A 23,536-nucleotide genomic window follows, 5' to 3' on the forward strand; every position below is an offset into this window, starting at 1 on the left:
AAAGGATCATAGAATTCTAGCGAGGTGTGGGGGACCCCCAAAGGTCATCCAGACCAACCCCCTGCAATGCAGGAATCGCAGATAAAGGATCGCTGGCAGGTGGCCACCCAAGCTCTGCTTAAAAAGGTCCAAGGAAGGAGAACCCACCACGGTCCACTGTTGAACGGCCTTTACCTTCAGAAAGGTTGACCAAATTTTTCATCAGAATCTCCTTTCGTTGGTACTTGAAAGCGGTGGTTCTGGTCCTGCCCTCCGTAGCAGCAAAAAATAAATAAATGCAGGCATCGTCTTCCAGGGAGAGGAGAGTCCTTCAGGTATATTGGAAGATGGCTATGCAATCACCTCTTCCCTACTAAATGCATTTAGCACCGCAACCTCAACACCCAGTTTCCCATCTGTGCCATGGCAGTAAATGTAGATTTTCAATTTCTTTAACATCAGCAGTTACATCTAGACCAAAGGAGCGTTTCAGCCTCGTTCTTGAGTTTGTTTAAAACCAAAAACATCATATCTCATATTCCTTTGTAAGTTTTTAAAAACCTTTTCGTAAAGGCAATACTAGAGTTTTCACAGCCGAGTCCTCAACTCCTTATTCCTACTGCTTGGCTTTCTTTAAATAGGGCTATGTCTAAAACTTGCCGCTGAGGTTTTCAAACCTTTTTTGTAAACTCAGGGGAGCGTTCCAGCCCTGTTCTTGAGTTTGTTTAAAATCATTTAAGGTTTATGATTTCTCTGTTTCCTTCTGAGGAAACTGAATAGTCCAGTGAAACGAGGTTTGTAGCCGGCCTCCCGCCAAGGCTTTGTTCAATTCTAGGTTTTTCTAATTTTTTCCTTCAAACTTTTTGATTTTTGTTATTTAGTTTAATTCTATAAGATAATACCTCTTGTTTCAGGGATTTTCATGGTATTTCATTGGTTTTGTGTAATGGCACTATCCTGATTAAATATACGGAAATTTTCTATGTTTCTGACTTCAAGGAGATGCACAGCGGCACTCCAGACTCTGAATATATTGGAGCTGGCTGTGGTTCCGTCATATCTTCTCCAGGCTAAATATTCCCAACTCCCTTGACAGTGGAACAGTCTCCCTCGTGAGGTGGTGGACTCTTCTTCCTTGGAGCCATTTAAGCAGAGGTTGGATGGCCATCTGTCATGGATGCTTTAGCTGAGATTCCTGCAATGCAGAGGGTTAGACTAGATGTCCTTCGGGTGTCCCATTCCTACAATTCCCACAAGGGCCATCGAGTCCAACCCCCTGCCAAGCAGGAAACACCATCAGAGCACTCCTGACATATGGTTGTCAAGCCTCTGCTTAAAGACCTGCAAAGTAGGAGACTCCACCACACTCCTTGGCAGCAAATTCCACTGTCGAACAGCTCTTACTGTCAGGAAGTTCTTCCTAATGTTTAGGTGGAATCTTCTTTCTTGTAGTTTGGATCCATTGCTCCGTGTCCGCTTCTCTGGAGCAGCAGAAAACAACCTTTCTCCCTCCTCTATGTGACATCCTTTTATATATTTGAACATGGCTATCATATCACCCCTTAACCTCCTCTTCTCCAGGCTAAACATGCCCAGCTCCCTTAGCCATTCCTCATAAGGCATCGTTTCCAGGCCTTTGACCATTTTGGTTGCCCTCCTCTGAACACGTTCCAGTTTGCCAGTGTCCTTCTTGAACTGTGGTGCCCAGAACTGGACACAGTACTCCAGGTGAGGTCTGACCAGAGCAGAAAACAGTGGCACTATTACTTCCCTTGATCTAGATGCTATACTCCTATTGATGCAGCCCAGAATTGCATTGGCTTTTTTAGCTGCCGCGTCACACTGTTGGCTCATGTCAAGTTTGTGGTCAACCAAGACTCCTAGATCCTTTTCACATGTACTGCTCTCAAGCCAGGTGTCCCCCATCTTGTATTTGTGCCTCTCATTTTTTTTGCCCAAGTGCAATACTTTACATTTCTCCCTGTTAAAATTCATCTTGTTTGTTTTTGCCCAGTTCTCTAATCTGTCAAGGTCGTTTTGAAGTGTGATCCTGTCCTCTGGGGTGTTAGCCACCCCTCCCAGAGAAGAGAATTCTGTGATTCTCTTCTCGGTTTGCAGGCCCTCTCTCTTCTTCCCTCTCTGCTACGGAGCCAGCTCCAATATATTTGGAGTCTGGAGTGCTGCTGTGCTTCTTCTTGAAGACGGAAACATAGAAAATGTCCTTATATTGAATCAGGATAGTGGTCCATCTAGATCAGTATTGGAGACAATGACTGGCAGGTGCTCTGCAGGTAGGGTGTCTCCCAGCCCTGCCTGAAGATGCTGCCAGTCAAAGTTGGGACCTAAGCTATGGAGCACTGAACCCCATCTTCTCTCCCCAAACAACCACCCCTGCAAGGTATGCCAGTGTTACAATAATCTTTATTGTCACTGTCCCATACAGAACAACAAAACTGAAAATCTACATTTACTGCCATGGCACAGATGGGAAACTGGGCATTGAGGTTGCAGCGCTAAATTGCATTTAGTAGGGAAGAAGCCTCGCCGACTTGCTCCCGAGTAAGCCTGCGCAGGACTGCGTTATGAGGAGTGCAAAGGGTAGGCTTCAACCTGCTAGGAAGCCCCCAGTTTAGCTGGGGAGGTGTCAGGTCTACAGGGAGGGGTTGATCCGAGAAAGCGAGGAACCAGGGATTAGCCCCCAAACCTTTTCCCAGCAAGCCATATCCCTGACCTGGAATAAAATGGCGTCAGGAAGAACAACAGTGCCTCTGAACATGGGCGGAGTGTCTTCCTCTATATACTACAAAGATGCTGTTTGTAGTTGCACATCTGCTTTTAATCAAGATGCAAGAAAACGTCATTTGTGGTGGGTCTTCCTACAGGATCTGGGCGGCTCAGGGAACCCCCTGAACCCCCCCCCCCGATGCTCCACACAATGCCTGGCCACCCCACCGCTCCCCCAAACACCATCAGTCCCGCAGCTGGGCAGAGACGCTGCTGTCCGTCACTCTCGTCCGGAGGAATCCAGCCGGCGTCTCCACCTCTTTGGCCTTGTGGAGGAAGTGGACATGGCGCAGTCCTGCTCCGTAGCGCTGGAATACGTGGGAGACCTTGAAAGAGATCGGGGGGGCGGTCTCAGTTCACAAGGCTACAACCACAGGGGGGCTGGGCTGGAGACCCCAAAGTTCCTCCAGCGTAACCCACACATATGTACCCATTTCTCGGACAGGCAAACTGAGTCCTTAGGGGTTTTTTATGACAGCAGGCAGTGCGGCTCAGCCAACCCAGAACAGTCAGCGTTTGGGGCTTTTTAGTTTAGAGAAAAAAACGAGGAAGTGGCGACATGGTGGAACTTTATAAAATTGCACGTGTCGTGGGGGAAGTGGGTAGAAAAAAGCTTTCTTCCATTGCTTGTGCATGTCCACGAGAACTTGTGGACATCCAGGAGTTTGCAAAACAAGATTGAGGAACTCCCCTATGAAGAACGGTTACAGTGTTTGGCATTTTAAAGTTTTGAATCATAGAATTACAGAGCTGGAAAGGACCCAGAGGTCATCCAGTCCCAACCCCCTGCAATGTAGGAATATGCAGCTTTCCCATGGGGGGATCGAACCTGCAACCTTGGCCTTATCAGCACAGCGCTCTAGCCAACTGAGGAGACACGGTGCTTTATATTACGAAGGGCACAAAGGAAGCAGATAGAGAAAAGATTTCCCCTGTCTCGTAAAATGAAGTCCTTCTTTAAACAGCGCACGGTTAAACTGTGGAACTCCCTGCCACATGCCCCCCAACTGGGATGGCTTTAAAGGAGGATTAGAAAAATTCATGGGGGAGGACAAGGTTATCGATGGCTATGCTCTGCCCTCCACAGCAATGCTCCTGAACACCAGCTGCTGGAAACTGTGGGAGTGGAGTGTGTCTTGTGTTCGAATCCTGCTTGCAAGTTTCCCATAGGCATCTGGTTGGCCACCGTGAGAACAAGATGCTGGATGAAAGAGTTCAGCCCCCTGCCAGGCAGGACTCCCTGGTCCTGAATGGGGCAACTGTGCCCCTGAAGGACCAGGTGCGCAGCCTGGGAGTCATTTGGGACTCAAGGCTGTCCATGGAGGTGCAGGTCCATTCTGTGTCCAGGGCAGCTGTGTACCAGCTCCATCTGCTATGCAGGATGAGACCCTTCCTGCCCGCAGACTGTCTCACTAGAGTGGTGCATGCTCTGGTTATCTCCCGCTTGGACTACTGCAATGTGCTCTACGTGGGGCTACCTTTGAAGGTGACCTGGAAACTGCAACTAATCCAGAATGTGGCAGCTAGACTGGGGACTGGGAGCGGCCACCGAGACCACATAACACCTACATTGGCTCCCAGTACGTTTCCAAGCACAATTCAAAGTGTTGGGGCTGACCTTCAAAGCCCTAAACGGCCTCGGTCCAGTATATCTGAAGGAGCGTCTCCACCCCCATCGTTCAGCCCGGACACTGAGGTCCAGCTCCGAGGGCCTTCTGGCAACTCTCTCCCTGTGAGAAGCCAAGGGAACCAGGCAGAGGGCCTTCTCGGTGGTGGCACCCGCCCTGTGGAACGCCCTCCCACCAGATGTCAAAGAGAACAACAACTACCAGACATCTAAAGGCAGCCCTGTTTCGGGAAGCTTTTAATGTTTGATGTATTATAGTATTTTGATATTCTTTTGGAAGCCGCCCAGAGTGGCTGGGGAAGCCCAGCCAGATGGGCGGGGTATAAATAATAAATTATATCTGCTTATAATTATTATTATATGCAGATAGAGAAAAGATTTCCCCTCTTTCGTAACACTAGAAGTTATGGGCATCCAAGAAACTGAACGCTGGAGGATTCAGGAAAGGGAAAATGAAGTCCTTCTTTAAACAGTGTGTGGTTAAACTGTGGAACTCCCTGCCACATGGCCCCCAACTGGGATGGCTTTAAAGGAGGATTAGAAAAAATCATGGGGCAGGACCAGGTTATCGATGGCTATGCTCTGCCCTCCACAGTCAGAGGCAGCAATGCTCCTGAACACCAGCTGCTGTAAACTGTGGGAGTGGAGTGTGTCTTGTGTTCAAATTCTGCTTGCCCACCCAACCCGGCTCTTACGTGACGCCAGTTCTTGTTTTCCTGCCCGTCCTGCTCGCCCTCGTGCACCACGTGGTGAAATTCACCAATCACCGTGGCCCTGTCAGCTCCCAGGAGCCGGACGTGGAGTTCATAGACAGAGTCAGCCAATTTGCTGTTTTCGTACCTGCAGGAAGAAAGCAGTCCTGTTAGAGGTTATGGTTTTGTCCCCCCCAAGACTGGCTTTATCACTGCAGAACGGCTGCCCTCTGGTGGTACAAAATAAAGCATGTGTGAACACACTTTTGCACCTGATTTACTAGATATACCGTCTTTTTTGCTCTATAAGGCTCACTTTTTCCCTCCTAAAAAGTAAGGGGAAATGTGTGTGCATCTTATGGAGCGAATGCAGGCTGCGCAGCTATCCCAGAAGCCAGAACAGCAAGAGGGATTGCTGCTTTCACTGCGCAGTGATCCCTCCTGCTGTTCTTGCTTCTGAGATTCGGAATATTTTTTTCTTGTTTTCCTCCTCCAAAAACTAGGTGCGTCTTGTGGTCTGGTACGTCTTATAGAGCGAAAAATATGGTATTTAGTGACGGTGCAATTGCATCTTACATACATTTAACCTCTGCAATTTCAAACATATGTGGCTGAAAGCAAGCTGAATGAAATTGTGCGAGATGTGCCCCTCCCATTCATCACGCCCCCACCCCCAAAAAAACAACCCACATTGTAGTGATGTATGGAAGTGAGAGCTGGACCACAAAGAAGGCTGATCGCTGAAGAATTGATGCTTTTGAATTCTGGTGCTGGAGGAGACTCTTGAGAGTCCCATGGACTGCAAGAAGATCAAACCTCTCCATTCTGAAGGAAATCAGCCCTGAGTGCTCACTGGAAGGACAGATCCTGAAGCTGAGGCTCCAAGACTTTGGCCACCTCAGGAGAAGACTCCCCGGAAAAGACCCTGATGTTGGGAAAGATGGAGGGCACAAGGAGAAGGGGACGACAGAGGACAAGATGGTGGAACAGTGTTCTCAAAGCTACCAGCATGAGTTTGACCAAACTGCGAGAGGCAGTGGAAGACAGGAGTGCCTGGCGTGCTCTGGTCCAGGGGGTCACCAAGAGGCGGACACGACTAAATGACTAAACAACAACAATTTGAACCAGGGCTCTCCAAGGCTTAGCCTGGAATTTTGCTATCAGAATATATCAGAGATGTCCAACTCCCAATAGACTGCCATCTACTCACAATGTAAAAAAACTGGCAGTGATTTTAGGAAGCCAAAGTTGTGGAGATTTGGGGTTTTTTTCCTTTTCTGCTTTTCTGTAAGGAAATTGCTGATGGGCCGGAGATCAACCAGGATCTACTAGGAACATCTACCAGTAGATCGCCATCTACCAGTTGGACATGCCTGGAATATATTATAAGCAAGGGATGAATGCATCTGAGCATGTACAAAGTTTATTTCCCTCACTCCTGTGGAACTGCCAGCCTTGGGGATCTTGCCCCTAAAAATAGTCTTCTCATCAGTCAGGGAGAATCTTTGACAGAGAGCCAGGGGTAAGGGATCAGGTTGGAGACCAGGACAGGGGAGGTAAAAGATCACCATCATCATCATCAAAATATTAAAAATACAATAAAACATCAGACATTAAAAATTCCCTAAACTATGGGACTTAGGGGAAGGGTTCTGCCACAGACCATCTGCATGGCCCTTGTGCAAATCACTTATTTCACGAAGGAGAGCCCAAGTTATTTTGGAGTTGAAGGACAGGCTTCCAGTTCAAACAGCATAACTTTCTAGGTGGCATCAAGCCCCAGCACTTATTTTTAGAGACCCAGTGACGCTCTCAGTCTGCTTCTTGTCCAATGTGCCAAACAAGGCCAGGAAAGAACCAGGGTCGTAGAATCATAAAACTGTAGACTTGCAAGGGACCCTCAAGGTGTTAGAATTCCTGCTCCGTGATTGCAGTCATGGGATTGTTGTCTATCACATGATGGTGGATGTTTTTGTTATGTAGTGTAGTTCACCCTGGGCCAACAGGGGGATATTGTATATAGTTTTCACTCAGGTCTGTAGATAGTTTTCACTCAGGTCCGCGTCCGTTATTTTAGGCGGGAACTCTGAGCTGTTATGGTTACAATGTTGACAGCCGGCTGACTATAAATACAGGCCGGCTGAGCTGTTCGCAGTCAGTTTATTTCCAGCTTACCAGAATAAAAGAGCTACTTGAAGAAATCGCTGTGCCGGCTGCTATGTCAACTCACAACTTAATACTGGCGACGAGGATGGGATGGATGGACATCAGAGCACAGCCAGATGCGGCCAGCCTCTGAACTGAGCTGAATCACTGAGCGAAATCACTGAGCGAAATCACTGGGCAGAACCAATTCAGAGCTGACTGTTCTGGCTGGAGCACTGTGTTCCATCCATCGCCTTTCACGCAGGCATCGGAATCATGGCTTCACTTGTGCCTCTACCGCCGTTTGCGCCAGCATCTGAATCGTGGGACTCCTACCTCGCTCGGTTCGACTGCTACCTCCAAGCCAATGAGCTGACAGCAGTATCAAAGGATCGGAAGCGGGGCCTATTCCTCAGCCTCTGTGGGCCTGAGGTGTTTGAGACGGCCCGAGCATTGGTTGCGCCTGAAGCAGTCCAGGAAACACCATGGGACACGATCCAAGAGAAGCTCCGCAGCCACTACGCACCAAAGCCGTCCAAGATTGCTGCCCGCCATGCGTTCTACCACCGGAACCAGGCAGAGGGGGAGTCAATCAACAACTACACCACCACCCTGCGACAGGCTGCAATGCACTGTGAGTTCCGAGACTTAGACGATGCCCTGATGGATCGAATCGTCTGCGGGGTCCGGGACATCCATCTGCAACGGCGTCTCCTAGCCAAGCCAGACCTCACGCTACAGAAAGCCATTGAGGAGGCTGTGGCCTCAGAAGCTGCTGAACGCTACGCCCAGGAGATCCGCAAGTCCAGCACCCCGCGTCTTGCTAGGGAGCCAGTTCCGGTGCATCATGAAGAGGCCAGCAGTGATGAGGCATCCTCCAGTGAAGACGATGATGTGCACCAGACAAAGCGGGAGCGCAGGAAGTTCCAACAGAACTCCAAGGGCCAACCGGAATGTGCTGGCTGCGGAGGCAACCATTCCCGTGCCAAGTGTCGATTCAGAGACGCCATCTGTAGGAAGTGTTCCAGAAGGGGCCACATCGCTAAGGTCTGCCGATCGGCTCCGTCTGACACCCCCCCTTCATCGACTCACAAGTCCAAGTCTTCACGCCAGTCTGCCAAGGGAAGTTGTTTCGCTCTCACCAACTGCCGCTGCCCGTCTGGAACCACGATTGGCCAAACCGACTCGTCGACGCGACGCAAGCTGAACGTCACGGTGCTCATTGAAGGAGCTCCATGTGACATGGAGATCGACACCGGGTCTGCCCTGTCCATCGTGTCATGGAGCACCCTCAAAAGACTGGTACCCAGAGTGTCCAAAAGGCAACTCGACTCTCACCGCGTACACCTGAGAGACTACCAGGGAAACGACATTCCCATGGTAGGCGTTGGCCGGTTCCGGATCGCCTTCAAGGATTTTTCGGGCCTGCTCCGGTTGGTGGTGGTCGAAGGTCAGCGGCCAAGCCTCCTAGGGCTAGACTGGTTTGATGCCCTCGGCCTGGAAATCACCGGCATCAACTGCATCTCTAACACAGAGACTGAGGGTCTGGTCAAAGACTTTGCCGAGGTTTTTGACGGCACCTTGGGGCAATATACAGGTACGCCCATCTCCTTTAGCCTTGATCCACAAATCGCCCCCATCAAGCTAAAACCACGCCGGGTTCCCTTTGCTCTCAAGGCTAAGGTGGACGAACAACTGGACAAACTGATCGCCCAAGGAGTTTTGGAGCCGGTTGACCACGCAAAGTGGGAAACCCCCATCGTCACGCCTGTCAAGCCAGATGGGTCGGTGAGAATCTGCGCTGACTACAAGTGCACGATTAACAAGGCACTTCAGCAGCACGCTTATCCGGTTCCTGTTGTCCACCACCTGCTGCATTCCCTGGGTGAGGGTAAGATCTTCGCTAAGCTGGACCTTGCCCAAGCCTATCAACAACTGCCTGTCGATGATGCCACTGCTGAGGCCCAGACGATCGTCACCCACCGGGGGGCATTCCGTTGCCGCCGGTTGCAGTTCGGGGTGAGTGTGGCTCCTGGCATCTTCCAAAGCCTTATGGAGCGTCTCCTGCAAGGGCTTCCGGGCGTGGTACCATATTTTGATGACGTCTTGGTGTCTGCAGACTCACACCAGCAGCTATTCGAGCGCCTCCGTGCCGTGCTGACCAGGTTCCAGGAGGCCGGGCTCAAGGTAAAGAGGGAGAAGTGCCAGATCGCCGTTCCACAGGTGGAGTTCCTGGGCTATCTTATCGATGCCTCCGGCCTTCATCCAACCACATCCAAGATCCGCGCTATCCAGCAGGCCCCCACCCCAAAAAACAAAACGGAGTTGCAGGCATTCCTGGGGCTGCTGAACTTTTATAACATGTTCCTGCCCCACAAAGCCACAGTGGCTGAGCCTCTTCACCGACTCCTTAGCACTAAGACGCCTTGGTCCTGGGGTCATCGGGAGACGGCGGCCTTCAACGCGGTCAAGGCTCTCCTTTCTTCAGACAGTGTGCTGGTACAGTACAGTGAATCCAGGCCGCTGGTCCTTGCCTGCGACGCCTCACCTTTTTGGCATCGGTGCTGTCCTTAGTCACCGTTTTCCAGATGGAAGAGAAGCACCGCTCGCCTACTTTTCCAGGACACTATCTCCGACGGAACGGAATTACAGCCAGCTCGACAAGGAGGCATTGGCACTTGTGGCTGGAGTGAAGAGGTTCCATGAATACCTCTATGGCAGGACTTTTGACCTCATCACTGACCACAAGCCACTCCTGGGCCTCCTCGCCGGTGATCGACCAACTCCACCGGTCCTCTCACCACGCATGCTGCGATGGACTGTTTTCCTGGCTGCCTACCACTACCAGCTCATCCATCGCCCGGGGAAATCGATGGGCCATGCCGACGCCCTCAGCCGTTGCCCTCTTCCAGCATTTGTGGAAGACCCGGCTCCAGCTTCATCGCTCCTTCTGATTGAGGATCTTCCGACAGCGCCTGTATCGGCTGCCACTGTGGCCTCCGCGTCTGCCCAGGATCGCACCATCAGCCGGGTGCTCAACTGGGTGTGGAGGGGGTGGCCACAAGGGCCTTTTGCATCGGAGTTACAGCCCTTCGCAACCAGACAACATGAACTCTCAGCTCATCGCGGCTGTCTGCTGTGGGGAGACCGCGTCGTGATTCCCCAGGGACTCCGTCAGCGCGTCCTGGAGGCTTTGCACGTTGGCCACCCGGGAATTGTCAAAATGAAGGCGTTGGCTCGGTGTTACGTCTGGTGGCCTAATATGGACGATGCCATCACTGCCTGGGTGTCCGCCTGCCAAGCATGCCAAGAGTCGAGGCCTGCACCACCGGCAGCTAAGGGACACACCTGGGAGACGCCAAAGACACCCTGGTCGAGGGTGCACATCGATCTGGCTGGCCCCTTTCACGGCCGGACTTTTATGGTAGTGGTGGACGCCTATTCCAAATGGCTGGAGGTCGCCCTGATGCCCTCCACCACTACCGAAGCTGTCATCCGGGTGCTGCGAGGCCTGTTTGCAACGCATGGGTGTCCTGATGTCCTGGTATCTGACAACGGACCGCAGTTCACGTCAGGCACGTTTGAGCGGTATCTTTTGGGACTGGGCATCCGCCATGCCCTAACGGCACCTTTTCATCCATCCAGCAACGGGCAAGCAGAAAGAATGGTGCGCTCGACAAAAGAGGCACTGGCGCGCCTGGACCGGGGAGACTGGCATGAGCGGGTCACCGAATACTTGTTCATGCAACACATCACCCCTCATGCGGCCACAGGGAGGAGCCCTGCTGAACTGCTTATGGGCCGCCGCCTCAGGTCACCGCTCGACCGGCTACACCCAGACTTTGCCGTGGCTGAACCCCCAGGCTGTGCCAACGCACCACGGTCATTTGTCCCAGGAAACCAGGTCTTTGCCCGGAACTATGTGGGGGACATTCCTTGGGTGCCAGCCACAGTAGTGGGAGTCACTGGACCTCGCTCATACCAGGTGGCACTCGAAGACGGACGCTTGTGGCGACGGCACATAGACCAGCTTAGGCGCAGGGTTGGGGACGTGGACACTACCGAGGTGCCCCCAACTGCGCTTGCGGCTCCAGAAGAGACACGTACAGATGGCGAGGCCCCACCTACACCTCCCTCGCAAACTGCCAGCGTGGAGCCGAACCAAGCCGTTTCAGAACAGACTCAGACCACTCCACTTGCGGAGGCTCCACCCACAGCAGCGGATCCAGGGGAGTTGGTTCCAACGCCACCTAGGGTCGCACCACAGCCTCAGCGAGAACTGTGTGGCCCTCCGGACTTGGCTACCAGTCCCCGGCGGTCTGGCAGAGTTTCCAAGCGCCCAACTTATTTAAAGGACTATGTTGTTGGACAGGTATCACTGTTGGTCTAAGTAGGGGAAATGTAACCGATATGCTTTTGTGCCTAATTGAACCATTACGCGTAGTGTTGTATATAAGGAAACCATTACGATTGTAACTAACGCCTTATCTCGGTGGGGAGGGGTGTTATGTAGTGTAGTTCACCCTGGGCCAACAGGGGGATATTGTATATAGTTTTCACTCAGGTCTGTAGATAGTTTTCACTCAGGTCCGCGTCCGTTATTTTAGGCGGGAACTCTGAGCTGTTATGGTTACAATGTTGACAGCCGGCTGACTATAAATACAGGCCGGCTGAGCTGTTCGCAGTCAGTTTATTTCCAGCTTACCAGAATAAAAGAGCTACTTGAAGAAATCGCTGTGCCGGCTGCTATGTCAACTCACAACTTAATAGTTTTGACTCCACGGAGTGGGAAGTGACGGAGACAGGATGTTTGTGTTCCTGTGTTCCGTGAAGTGGGACTATTGTCCTTTTTGTCTTTGCTGTCTGATGCTAGAGAGAGAGGGAGCCATGTTGCAGTGCTCCGTGTGTGTTTATATGTAACTAAAGTAGATTAGCCAAAATGCTGAGTTGCTGAGGTCTGTTACGCAAGCTGTGCAAACTCTGCGGATCCCTATGTGTGCTGGTGTCTGTTGGCATCAGTCGCTGTGATGTTCGGGCAGAAGGAAGCTTTTGAAGCTCCCAAATGATCAACCAGGAGGGAGAGAACATGCCAGTCGGACATGTGTCTCTGCCAGGGTCCTACTCGAGTGTAGGCTGAGCTCCTGATATCCAGGGTCATCCAGTCCAACCCCCTGCAATGCAGGGGGAACTAACCGCCGGCTGGCCACACACGCTTACCAGTCCATGACGGTGATGTTCGGCTGGTACGAATCCAGTAGCTCCTCCCAAAATCCTTCAGCCACCAAGTCTATGTGTTGCTGCTTTACGCACCAGCTAGAAAGGGCGAAAGGGAGAGAAGGAAGCAGGTGAGCTGTTCCAATGAGACTCAAAGAGACAAGACCAGATCACAGGGACTCCAGTGCCGGATTTGTGTATAAGCTAAACAAGATATAGCTTAGGGCACCACTCTCTGGGGGGGGGGGGGCAAAAAAATGTAAAGCAAAAAAACCTGGATGCACATTTCCAAAATATAAGATAAGCAACAAAAAAAATAAAGCTTATATACAGCAACAGTGTTTTGTGTTGTGTAGGCTCCTGTGACGTAAGTCATGGGCCGCGCCTGCTAGCCTGCTCCCTAAAATATCACTGGTTTGCTCCTTTCTATATATCGGGTAGGGACGCGGGTGGCGCTGTGGGTTAAACCACAGAGCCTAGGGCTTGCTAAACAAAAGGTCGGTGGTTCGAATCCCTGCGATGGGGTGAGCTCCCATTGCTCGGTCCCTGCTCCTGCCAACCTAGCAGTTCAAAAGCACGTCAAGTGCAAGTAGATAAATAGGTACCGCTCCGGCGGGAAGGTAAACGGCGTTTCCGTGCGCTGCTCTGGTTCGCCAGAAGCGGCTAAGTCCTGCTGGCCACATGACCCGGAAGCTGTACGCCGGCTCCCTCAGCCAGTAAAGCGAGATGAGCGCCGCAACCCCAGAGTCGGCCACGACTGGACTTTACCTTTTATATATAGGGTGCCTACATTCTGCATGGACGGGTTGCACAGCAACATGTGCAAATGGCTTGAGATACCCACTAGGTCCATAAATTACCATATAGCATATATTCATCACAAAAAACAGCGGCCATTTGTTGTTGACAAAGGACAGCTGGACATAGAAAGGGCCCCATTACCTTCAGGAGCTGAGGGCCTCATCAAACCTAAATCCAGGGCCCTGCCAGTGAGTCCCCCACTCACCTATAGCGTGGCAAGATGGACTTTGGGGTGAGCTCTGCCTTGTCCAAGGGCTCGATGCTGACTTGCCAGCCTTTGAAAATACCTGTGGGGAGAGATGGAAAGGGGACCCCCAAGAGGAAAGGGAAATGGTTTTAGTAGATTGCCATTTTCCTGTGTCCCTGCATTCTGGAATCTCGAGCCAGGTGCTCCTGAGCATACACAGAACGCTTTCCCCCCTCTAGATGGAACATGCGGGTGTCCCCCCCCCAAAAAATAAACACAACAGCAGGTGTCCCTGAGCTTGTGCAGCTTCCGAATAAAAATATATGTATTTATTTCATAAAATTTATACACTGCTTGGTTGCAAAAGAAAAGAAAGCCTCAAAGTGGCTTACAAAACAATAAAAAGATCTATTTAAAACATTCAAAAGGTAAAACAGCAATAAAAACAAAACTCACATCAGCTTTCTAAATATATTGGAAGCCTTGTCTGAACAAGAATGCTTTTAACATGTACAGAAAAAAGTACAGTGAAGGCAAAAGTACAGTCAAGTGGCAGGGAGTTCCAAAGATCAAGTTATTACAAATGCGGAATTGTGATTTTGAGGCACCTGCAACAGGGGGGGAAAGGAACAAATTCCTATGCCCCACAAATAACCCAGAGATGCATTTTAAATAAAAGGACACATTCTACTCATGTAAAAACACGCTGATTCCCGGACCGTCCGTGGGCCGGATTGAGAAGGCGGTTGGGCCGGATCCGGCCCATGGGCCTTAGGTTGCCTACCCCTGTACTAACAGCAACACCTTGAACTTGGCCTGGTAGCAAATTGGCAACCAGGGAAGATCTCTGAGCACAGGCGCTATATGCTGACAAGGTCTCTCTGCTGTCAGCAATCGTGCTGCAGCATTCTGCGCCGACTGCATCTTCTGGGTCAAGCGCAAAGGAAGCCCCACTGAGGGAATGATACAGAATTCACAACCTGGTCCACTGTCTCAACTATTTTGCATCAATGCAAACACAAGCTATGTTATGTACTGAAGTTCTCACCCTGGACCAGCAGGGGGAGACTGTAGATAGTTTTCACTCAGGTCCACATATGCAAATAAGGGATTGAAAGTGACGTTCAGTGATTGGATAGTTACAGAAAGTGTTACAGTTGCGTTGGAGTGGAGCTCTATATAAGCAGGCTGGCTGAACCCTTCAGTTCAGTTCTGTCCTGGCCTGTGAATAAACAAGAGCTGTTTGAAGAATCGCTGTGTCGTCTGATATGTCCACCCACAACTTAACAAGCTACACCTTAGGTTCTTAAAAAAACAAGACCAACCCACTTCCTATCAAGGAAACTGCTTTTTACGCACGCTTCTGGGGCTAGGTTTCTCAAAAGGCCTGGTGTAAAAATTGGGGTCACTTTTGCACCAATCCCTTGCTCAAAGGACTCGCAATTCCGTGCAGGTCTGCTTGTCGGTCAGAGGAAAGAACTGCAGACTGTAACCGGGCAAAAGGAAAAGCAAAGTTGGGAAGCAAAGTTTCTCCCCTCAAGACAGCAAGAGGAAGAAGCAGCCTTGATCTGGGTTTACGGCATGGGTAGGCAAACTAAGGCCCGGGGGCCGGATCCAGCCCAATCGCCTTCTAAATCTGGCCCACGGACGGTCTGGGAATCAGCGTGTTTTTACATGAGTAGAATGTGTGCTTTTATTTAAAATGTATCTCTGGGTTATTTGTGGGGCATAGTAATTCGTTCATATCCCCCGCCCCCCAAATATATATATATAGTCTGGACCCCCACAAGGCCTGAGGGACAGTGGACCGGCCCCCTGATGAAAATGTTTGCTGACCCCTGGTTTACAGCATGTTTTAAAAGTTCCATTTCCCCCATCACAGAAACACCTCCTTGGAAACGCAACATTTATGTGCAACACAGAAACATCACAGATATCAGTCAGAAATCTGAACCTGTGACTTGACACCTGTCCCTCAAGTCATTCTGTAAGTCTTTGTCTCCCACCTTGGGCAACTCATTTCCATTTCCTTTTGATATTCTGATCCGTTTAGTCTGGCTTGAGTCATCTGATCGCTTGTTCAAACATTTCTCTATGGATGGCTCGATTTATGCTCTTCCTCCCTTTGTGAAACTATAATCCGCCCCCTTTGACGGATCCCTGACAGGTCCTGCTAAACTGTCGTCACGCTTAAAGGATTATGACCATCAGTGACCTGGGTCAGAGTACTGCTGTTCCAAAGCTTCCCAGAATATGATTTTGTGGTTTCTGGTTTGAGTTTTATTATCAATAAACTGATTTTTACGCTCGCTGTGTGTTTTTATTCCTAAGGAGTGAGTTTTCGGCTTCTATCGATAACTTCCACTCAGGAGGAAATTAACAAGTTGCACATGCCAGCCAGATCTGGGCTTGCAAGGAGAGGCCCACAGCCAGTTGCCACAACCCCAATCGCCTCCCGCTGTCACGCATTACGTCACCTTTGGGGTCCAGGGGATTCCAAGCTGCCCTGGGAAGCGTCAGGGGTGGCGCTGGCTCCGAAATATTCACACCTGTAAAATAAATGGGGGAAGAGGAAAATGCATTGAACCTTGATAATTAATAATAATAATAATAAATTTATTTTTATCCCGCCCTCCCCAGCCGAAGCTGGGCTCAGAGCGGCTAACAACAGTAAAATAATACAGCATTCTAAAATCAATTCATTATAAAATCAGTTCAAATCAAATTGATGGCAACCGTTGGGCTAGAGTTCTGTGAAGAATTACCAAAGGAGGGGGTCAGACTGTGCCTTGGCCAAAGGCCTGGTGGAACAGCTCCGTCTTGCAGGCCCTGCGGAAAGATGTCAAGTCCCGCAGGGCCCTAGTCTCTTGTGACAGATCGTTCCACCAGATCGGGGCCAGTACTGAAAAGGCCCTGGCTCTGGTCGAGGCCAGGCTAACCTCCCTGTGGCCCGGGACCTCCAAGAAGTTTTTGTTTGAAGACCGTAAGGTCCTCCGTGGGACATATCAGGAGAGGCGGCCCCATAGGTATGAGGGTCCTAGGCCGTATAGAGCTATAAAACCAGCACCTTAAACCTGATCCTGTACTCCACCGGGAGCCAGTGCAGATGGTATTGCACTGGGTGAAGGTGATCCCGCAGCGAGGACCCCATAAGGATTGCTTTTAGCACCAAGCCCAGCCAGTGGCATAGCATGGGGGTGGGGACCCCAGGGCAACTGAAAAAAAAAATATTACAGGTGCACCTCTGCAGCTGCCACCTTAACAGGAGATCTGCACCCATGTCTTGCGGCTGCTCTGCAGATCTGTCTGGCAGCAGCTGCAGCGCCGCATGGAGGTGCCAGTTACAGGGCAGAATACTTTCCTTGCCCTGGGAGCCAGCAATCCTCGCTACGCCACTGTCCTGCCCTGAACCTCTCTCACATACATAGGCGATTCCTGCATTGCAAGGGGATGAGCGGTTCCCTTCTAAGGGTGACAAGATGGGTGACACCTGGCTTGAGAGCAGTACATGTGAAAAGGATCTAGGAGTCTTGGTTGACCACAAACTTGACCTGAGCCAACAGTGTGACGCGGCAGCTAAAAAAGCCAATGCAATTCTGGGCTGCATCAATAGGAGTATAGCATCTAGATCAAGGGAAGTAATAGTGCCACTGTATTCTGCTCTGGTCAGACCTCACCTGGAGTACTGTGTCCAGTTCTGGGCACCACAATTCAAGAAGGACACTGACAAACTGGAACGTGTCCAGAGGAGGGCAACCAAAATGGTCAAAGGCCTGGAAACGATGTCTTATGAGGAACGGCTAAGGGAGCTGGGCATGTTTAGCCTGGAGAAGAGGAGGTTAAGGGGTGATATGATAGCCATGTTCAAATATATAAAAAGATGTCACATAGAGGAGGGAGAAAGGTTGTTTTCTGCTGCTCCAGAGAAGCGGACACGGAGCAATGGATCCAAACTACAAGAAAGAAGATTCTACCTAAACATTAGGAAGAACTTCCTGACAGTAAGAGCTGTTTGACAGTGGAATTTGCTGCCAAGGAGTGTGGTGGAGTCTCCTACTTTGGAGGTCTTTAAGCAGAGGCTTGACAACCATATGTCAGGAGTGCTCTGATGGTGTTTCCTGCTTGGCAGGGGGTTGGACTCGATGGCCCTTGTGGTCTCTTCCAACTCTAGGATTCTATGATTCTAACTAAACAGGTATCTTGTTTGCCCCGTAAAATCAGGGTGCTGGACTACATGGGCCCCTTTGGGCTTTATCCAGCAGACACTTACTGCCTTCTTAAGAAAGGGCCGTGTTAATTGGGAGTGACGAGGGCAGGCCTGGAAGCTACAAGGCCTCCTTGCAAGCGCGCAAGGATTATGACTGCCAATTAATTACGGGTAATTGCGGAGATCTTCCTGCACCCCCAGGCAAGCGGCACCAGCAAGGCCAAAGACAAGCTGTTTCAGAGCTCTGGGAGTTAATCTCCTGCACCAGCAAGTTTTAACATGTTTAGGCATCCGCCCTGCCTTGCAGCGGCCTGGAACGCTGAGTAGCCAGAACAGCAAAAACTCTCCTTGGCTCAACATCAGAAAAAAGCCGTTTGCTATTTTCTGGAAGGGAAACAGGCAAAGGACCTTTCATTAAAGGCTGACACTGTCGGATCTCGCAAGCAATCTCCTTGCTCTTCCCCACCACATTCATTTACATGCTTGCGGTCCGTTGGCTGGAAGGATTCTAGAGGCGGCCCCAGAGAGAATATCAACCCATTCATAAATACTGTGCAAATCTGCCAACCTTGATCACCAACCTTCCTGGCTGGGATGTAACAGAATGACTACGCACATTCCAACTTCTCAGAGGCAAACGGTCAAGAAGAGGCATTTAAGCAGCTGGGATAGAGGTTGCCAATGTGGCGATAACAAGCCTCTGAGCTCACCCACCTGCCCCACAGCCCCTTGGGCCAGCAGGTGGTGAGGGCAGTCCCCTGCTCCTCTCTTGAAAAGGACCTTTGGCTAAAGGAGAACGTTGGAAGAGTGAAAGTATTTCCCTCCTCTTTCAGATCTATGGGCTCCCTGGTCCTGAATGGGGCAACTGTGTCCCTGAAGGACCAGGTGTGCAGCTTGGGAGTCATTTTGGACTCATGGCTGTCCATGGAGACGCAGGTCAATTCTGTGTCCAGGGCAGCTGTTTATCAGCTCCATCTGGTACGCAGGATGAGACCCTACCTGCCTGCAGACTGTCTCGCCAGAGTGGTGCATGCTCTGGTTATCTCCCGCTTGGACTACTGCAATGCACTCTACATGGGGCTACCTTTGAAGGTGACCCGGAAACTACAACTAATCCAGAATGCGGCAGCTAGACTGGGGACTGGGAGCGGCCGCTGAGACCACATAACACCAGTCCTGAAAGACCTACATTGGCTCCCAGTATGTTTCCGAGTACAATTAAGTGTTGGGGCTGGCATTTAAAGCCCTAAACGGCCTCAGTCCTGTATACCTGAAGGAGCGTCTCCACCCCCATCATTCAGCCCGGACACTAGGTCCAGCTCCGAGGGCCTTCTGGTGGTTCCCTCCCTGCGAGAAGCCAAGTTACAGGGAACCAGGCAGAGGGCCTTCTCGGTGGTGGCACCCGCCCTGTGGAACGCCCTCCCACCAGATGTCAAAGAGAAAAACAACTACCAGACTTTTAGAAGACATCTGAAGGCAGCCCTCTTTAGGGAAGCTTTTAATATTAGATGAATTATTGCATTTTAATATTTTGCTGGAAACCGCCCAGAGTGGCTGGGGAAACCCAGCCAGATGGGCGGGGTGTATATATAATAAATTATTATTATTTCAGTCTCAGATTGATTCTGCCGGATCCGACTTTTGCCCTGAGCCCTTGGAAATGTAAACTGGGGTGTGTGTGTACCTTTCCTTCATATGTGTGCATTGGGGCGCGGTGGGGTGTGCTGACCCGGAGAAGGATGAAAAGAAGAGAGTAGAAGGAAGAGAATAGTCCAGAGTGTTCTGTGACATCACAGCAGTTGCTGCCAATGGTATCGGCTGAGCTACTTGCAGGTAAGCCTGTAAGGGACAGGCACCTGATTCCTAAACTCAGCTAAGACTCTTAGAACAAGCTGAAGTATTTGTGGCCTTGGTAATGTGGCTAGCAGTTGGTAATGTAACCTAGCAGTTCGAAAGCATGTCAAAGTGCAAGTAGATAAATAGGTACCACTCCGGCGGGAAGGTAAATGGTGTTTCCGTGTGCTGCTCTGGTTCACCAGAAGCGGCTTGGTCATGCTGGCCACATGACCCGGAAGCTCCCTCGGCCAATAAAGCGAGATGAGCGCCGCCACCCCAGAGTCGGTCACGACTGGACCTAACGGTCAGGGGTCCCTTTACCTTTAAGGTGGCTGAAGGTGGAGACTTCTCTGCCTGCAAGAGATGAACCTCTTCTATGTTCCAGCGGATGTTCTAACTCAAATATGGAAGTTATCGTAGACTCGCAACCCCACCAAAAGCTAAGTCCTCTCAGTTGCTCATCACTCAGCTCTTGCAATTTCTACCCAACCTTCGGTGCGACAAGCACAGCTAATTCCTGCAAACATCCCTCCTAAATCCTGCATTCCATATCCCCGTTATTTTTCCCTCGGCCTCCACATCCAGATACGTTTTGAATCGTCTAAAGATTTTCTCCTTGTGCCACTGTAAGTATATATACTGTATTTTTCGCTCCTTAAGACGCACCAGACCACAAGACGCACCTAGTTTTTGGAGGAGGAAAACAAGAAAAAAAATATTCTGAATCCCAGAAGCCAGAACAGGAAGAGGGATTGCTGTGCAGTGAAAGCAGCAATCCCTCTTGCTGTTCTGGCTTCTGGGATAGCTGTGCAGTCTGCATTCACTCCATTAAGACGCACACACATTTCCCCTTACTTTTTAGGAGGGGAAAAGTGAGTCTTATAGAGCAAAAAATATGGTATATATTTATAACGGCTCAAAGAGCAACTTACAAAATCAGTAAGAAGAGCCTGTTTGCCTCCAGGCTTACAAATGAGAGACATGGCACAAGAGGAAAAGGGGAGGGGAGGGAGGAGGAAAACAAGCTCAGATGCTACCTCCTAGTAGCAAAATGCAAAATTGAATCGATGCAAAACTGTACATGCCTGTCACCCGATAAGCCAGCTGCTCAATGCTGTAGCTCTGAGTGAGGAGCTGGCTGGCTGGCTGGCAAGTCAAGCTGTCTTCCTATCTCAGACTCCTGCAAGGGCAAGTCTAGCAAATAGCCATTGAACAGTGATCCCTGCTGGGAGAAAATCCACTTCAGTTAGAGGTATCTTTTAATGGGCAAACGTGTCCCTGCTTTCTAGTCTCTGATAAAGCACCGTCTGGCGGAGGAATGCCTTATTAGAATTCCTCTCGCGCCTTTCTTGCCAGCATTGTCATTCTTCAGAGTTCAGCTCTCTTCTCGGGGTCTCAGGAAGCTAAATCTACGAAGGGATGCATCTTAGCTCCAGAACACACTCCATGTAAACACAGAGGCGCGCCAGAAAGACACCACACAGAGCGCGGTCTGGCTCCATCTCCTCTGCAGAGCTCTTAAGGTGTTTGTTTGTTTTGGATTGCTAGTATCTCCAAGTCTGTCAGTTTAAGATTAAGAGGCAGCCCTGGGCTTGGCTCTTCAGGCACAGCAAGGGATGCTATTGCAAAGAAGTGGAACAGAGCAGCCTTCGCCCACCTGTCTTCTTCCAGGTGTTGCCAGACCACAACTCTCAATAGCACCCCAAACTGAGGCTGATGGGAGTTGTAGTTCGACAACATCAGGAGAAAGCCGGGTGGACGAAGGGTGGAATATAGCTTCAGTAACATGTAGAGCATGGGGACGTGGGTGGCGCTGTGGGTTAAACCACAGAGCCTAGGGCTTGCCGATCAGAAGGTCGGCGGTTCGAATCCCCACGACGGGGTGAGCTCCCGTTGCTCGGTCCCTGCTCCTGCCCACCTAGCAGTTTGAAAGCATGAAGTTCAAGTAGATAAATAGGTACCGCTCTGGTGGGAAGGTAAAGGGCGTTTCCGTGCGCTGCTCTGGTTCGCCAGAAGCGGCTTAGTCATGCTGGCCACATGACCCGGAAGCTGTACGCCGGCTCCCTCGGCCAATAAAGCGAGATGAGCACTGCAACCCCAGAGTCGGTCACGACTGGACCTAATGGTCAGGGGTTCCTTTACCTTTTTAACATGTAGAGCAGGGGTCAGCAAACTTATCACGCCTTGGGCTGGTGTCTCCAGCGCCGATCGTGTGGCAGGCCAGGGGGCGGGGGAGCACATGCACACACGCTATTTCCGGCGCACTTCCAAGTCGGAGGAGCACCGGAAATCGCTTGTGCGCATGTGCACGGGCCTCCTCTGACCTGGATGTGCACCACAAATAATGCTTGTGCATGTGCAAATAACTATTGCGCATGCGCACAAGCTATTTCTGGGGCGTTTTTAAAATCATTTTTACTGATTTTCTAATAAAGAACATCCAATTAAATATCCAATCATAATACTTCAATTTAAAAACCAAAATAAAAAAGATCAAATTATAGTCCAAATTGTATTCATTAATTTCTTGGGGCTCCCCATGGTCTGGATCTCTGGAGCATATCTCCACATCTTAGTCCTGCTTCCGCACAAGCTAAGTGGGCAGCCGCACAGCACAGCGCCGGTAAGAGCGGGCAGCGGGGGTCGCCGTGGGCCGAATAAAGGAGTCCCTCGGGCCTTTTCCGGCCCCCGGGCCTTAGTTTGGGGACCCCTGATGTAGAGGGCTGGGAGATAGAAATATCCTTGATATGTCATTGATTCCTAGAACCACAGGATTATAGAGTTGTACGGGATCCCCAAAGGTCATCCAGCCCAACCCCGTTGGAGGCAGCAATCGCCGCTAAGCAGTGCCAAAGGGTTCTTGCCAAAAACGCATTGCTGCGGGGCTGGGGGACCACTTCTTGCAATGTTGACCCTTAGAAAGGCCGTTGGGGTGGAGGCAGTGGCGTAGCGTGGGTTGTCAGCACCCGGGGCAAGGCAAGTAATTTGCGCCCCCTAACCCTAACCCCCAGATGTTGCGCCCGGTGCGGCCGGCCCCCCCTGCACCCCCCACGCTACGCCACTGGGTGGAGGTGGTCAACCCCCCCTCTTTTGCAAAGCAGGCACCCCTCTCCCCCATCGACCCCCCCCAGGTCCCTTCGAAGGGGCTGAAGGAGAAGCGGGCGCCAGGGGGAGCCGCGTGGTACCTTCGGGGTTGGGGTTCCGCAGCAGGTTTCTCTCGAAGGGCTTCAGCGCGGGGTCGGGGGCGACGGGGACCCCCGGAGGCGGCTGCTTCGGGGCTCGCTTCCTCTGTAGCTGCTGCTCCTCCGAAGCCATCGGGACAACGGCAGGAGCTGAAGGGCAAAAGCCAAGCGGGCGTCGTCGGAGGGGAAGTTTTGCAAAGTGCCGGCGGGCGGCTTGCGCAAGGCTGTCCTACCTTAGAAGCTGGAAGGAGGGGAGAGGCGGGCCGGCGGCCACAGAAACTCCCGGAGGGAGGGCGGAAAGCGATGCAAAACGGCCTTCTGCAGCCGAGGAGACCCGCCCAGCAACCTGGCTCACCTCCACCCGTCTATTTCTATCCTGTTTGTTATATATTTGACTTTTGTCTCCATGGAGCGCAAGGTGGCGCGCATGACGGGTCTCCTTCCCCTGTGAGGGAGGTCAGGCTGAGAGGCGGTGACTAGTAGTCCCCAAGGCTAGAGTCAGCGATCTTTATTATGGACCAGTGGGGGGGGGGATTTGAACTCAGGTCCAGGTCGGACACACTAAGCACCACACCACAGTGGCTCTCTCATTCCAAAATCAAATACTGGGGCGCCCTCCTCCCCAACTCTAGAAGCACACGGCATCATGCCCTGGAGACGAAGGGCTGACTAAACTGGCAGGGAGGTAAAAGCACTCTGCACATGCACAGCAGGCGACTCCAGCCGTGGCACAAGATGGTTTGGGGTTTAGAAAAAGACAAAGAAAATTGGCAGCGTCTTCCCGTCCTCCCTGGATTTCATCGTCCCAACAAACCCAGGAGGTGGGTTTCCCGTTCCCATTTTATAGAGAGGGAAAACTGAGACTTAGGAGGGAAATAGTCA

The 23,536-nt window shown here is 51.1% G+C and overlaps 1 protein-coding gene across 1 annotated transcript; it reads right to left on the reverse strand.

Moving 5' to 3' along the window:
• Positions 1–2,384: 2,384 nt before the first annotated feature.
• Positions 2,385–22,905, reverse strand: NCCRP1 (NCCRP1, F-box associated domain containing). The gene is made up of 6 exons (XM_082231362.1): positions 22,658–22,905; positions 15,907–15,978; positions 13,448–13,529; positions 12,445–12,540; positions 5,086–5,230; positions 2,385–3,089 (listed from the first exon to the last, which is right to left on the reverse strand). Exons 1-6 carry the CDS (start codon positions 22,785–22,787, stop codon positions 2,949–2,951), a joined length of 666 nt encoding a protein of 221 aa, XP_082087488.1. The 5' UTR covers positions 22,788–22,905; the 3' UTR covers positions 2,385–2,948.
• Positions 22,906–23,536: the final 631 nt, after the last annotated feature.

The sequence above is a fragment of the Podarcis vaucheri genome (assembly GCF_965113315.1).
Source record: "Podarcis vaucheri genome assembly, chromosome: 7".
NCBI lineage: Eukaryota > Metazoa > Chordata > Lepidosauria > Squamata > Lacertidae > Podarcis > Podarcis vaucheri.

What these genes read in the sequence shown, in the direction of transcription:
- NCCRP1 (XM_082231362.1), bottom strand. Translation starts at nt 22,787, where the DNA reads ATGGCTTCGGAGGAGCAGCAGCTACAGAGGAAGCGAGCCCCGAAGCAG. An exon ending in TCCATCTTGCCACGCTATAG is followed by an intron (nt 12,541 to 13,447) that starts GTGAGTGGGGGA and finishes CGCCCTTTCTAG; the next exon opens with CTGGTGCGTAAAGCAGCAAC. An exon ending in AAAACAAGAACTGGCGTCAC is followed by an intron (nt 3,090 to 5,085) that starts GTAAGAGCCGGG and finishes ATCTCTTTCAAG; the next exon opens with GTCTCCCACGTATTCCAGCG.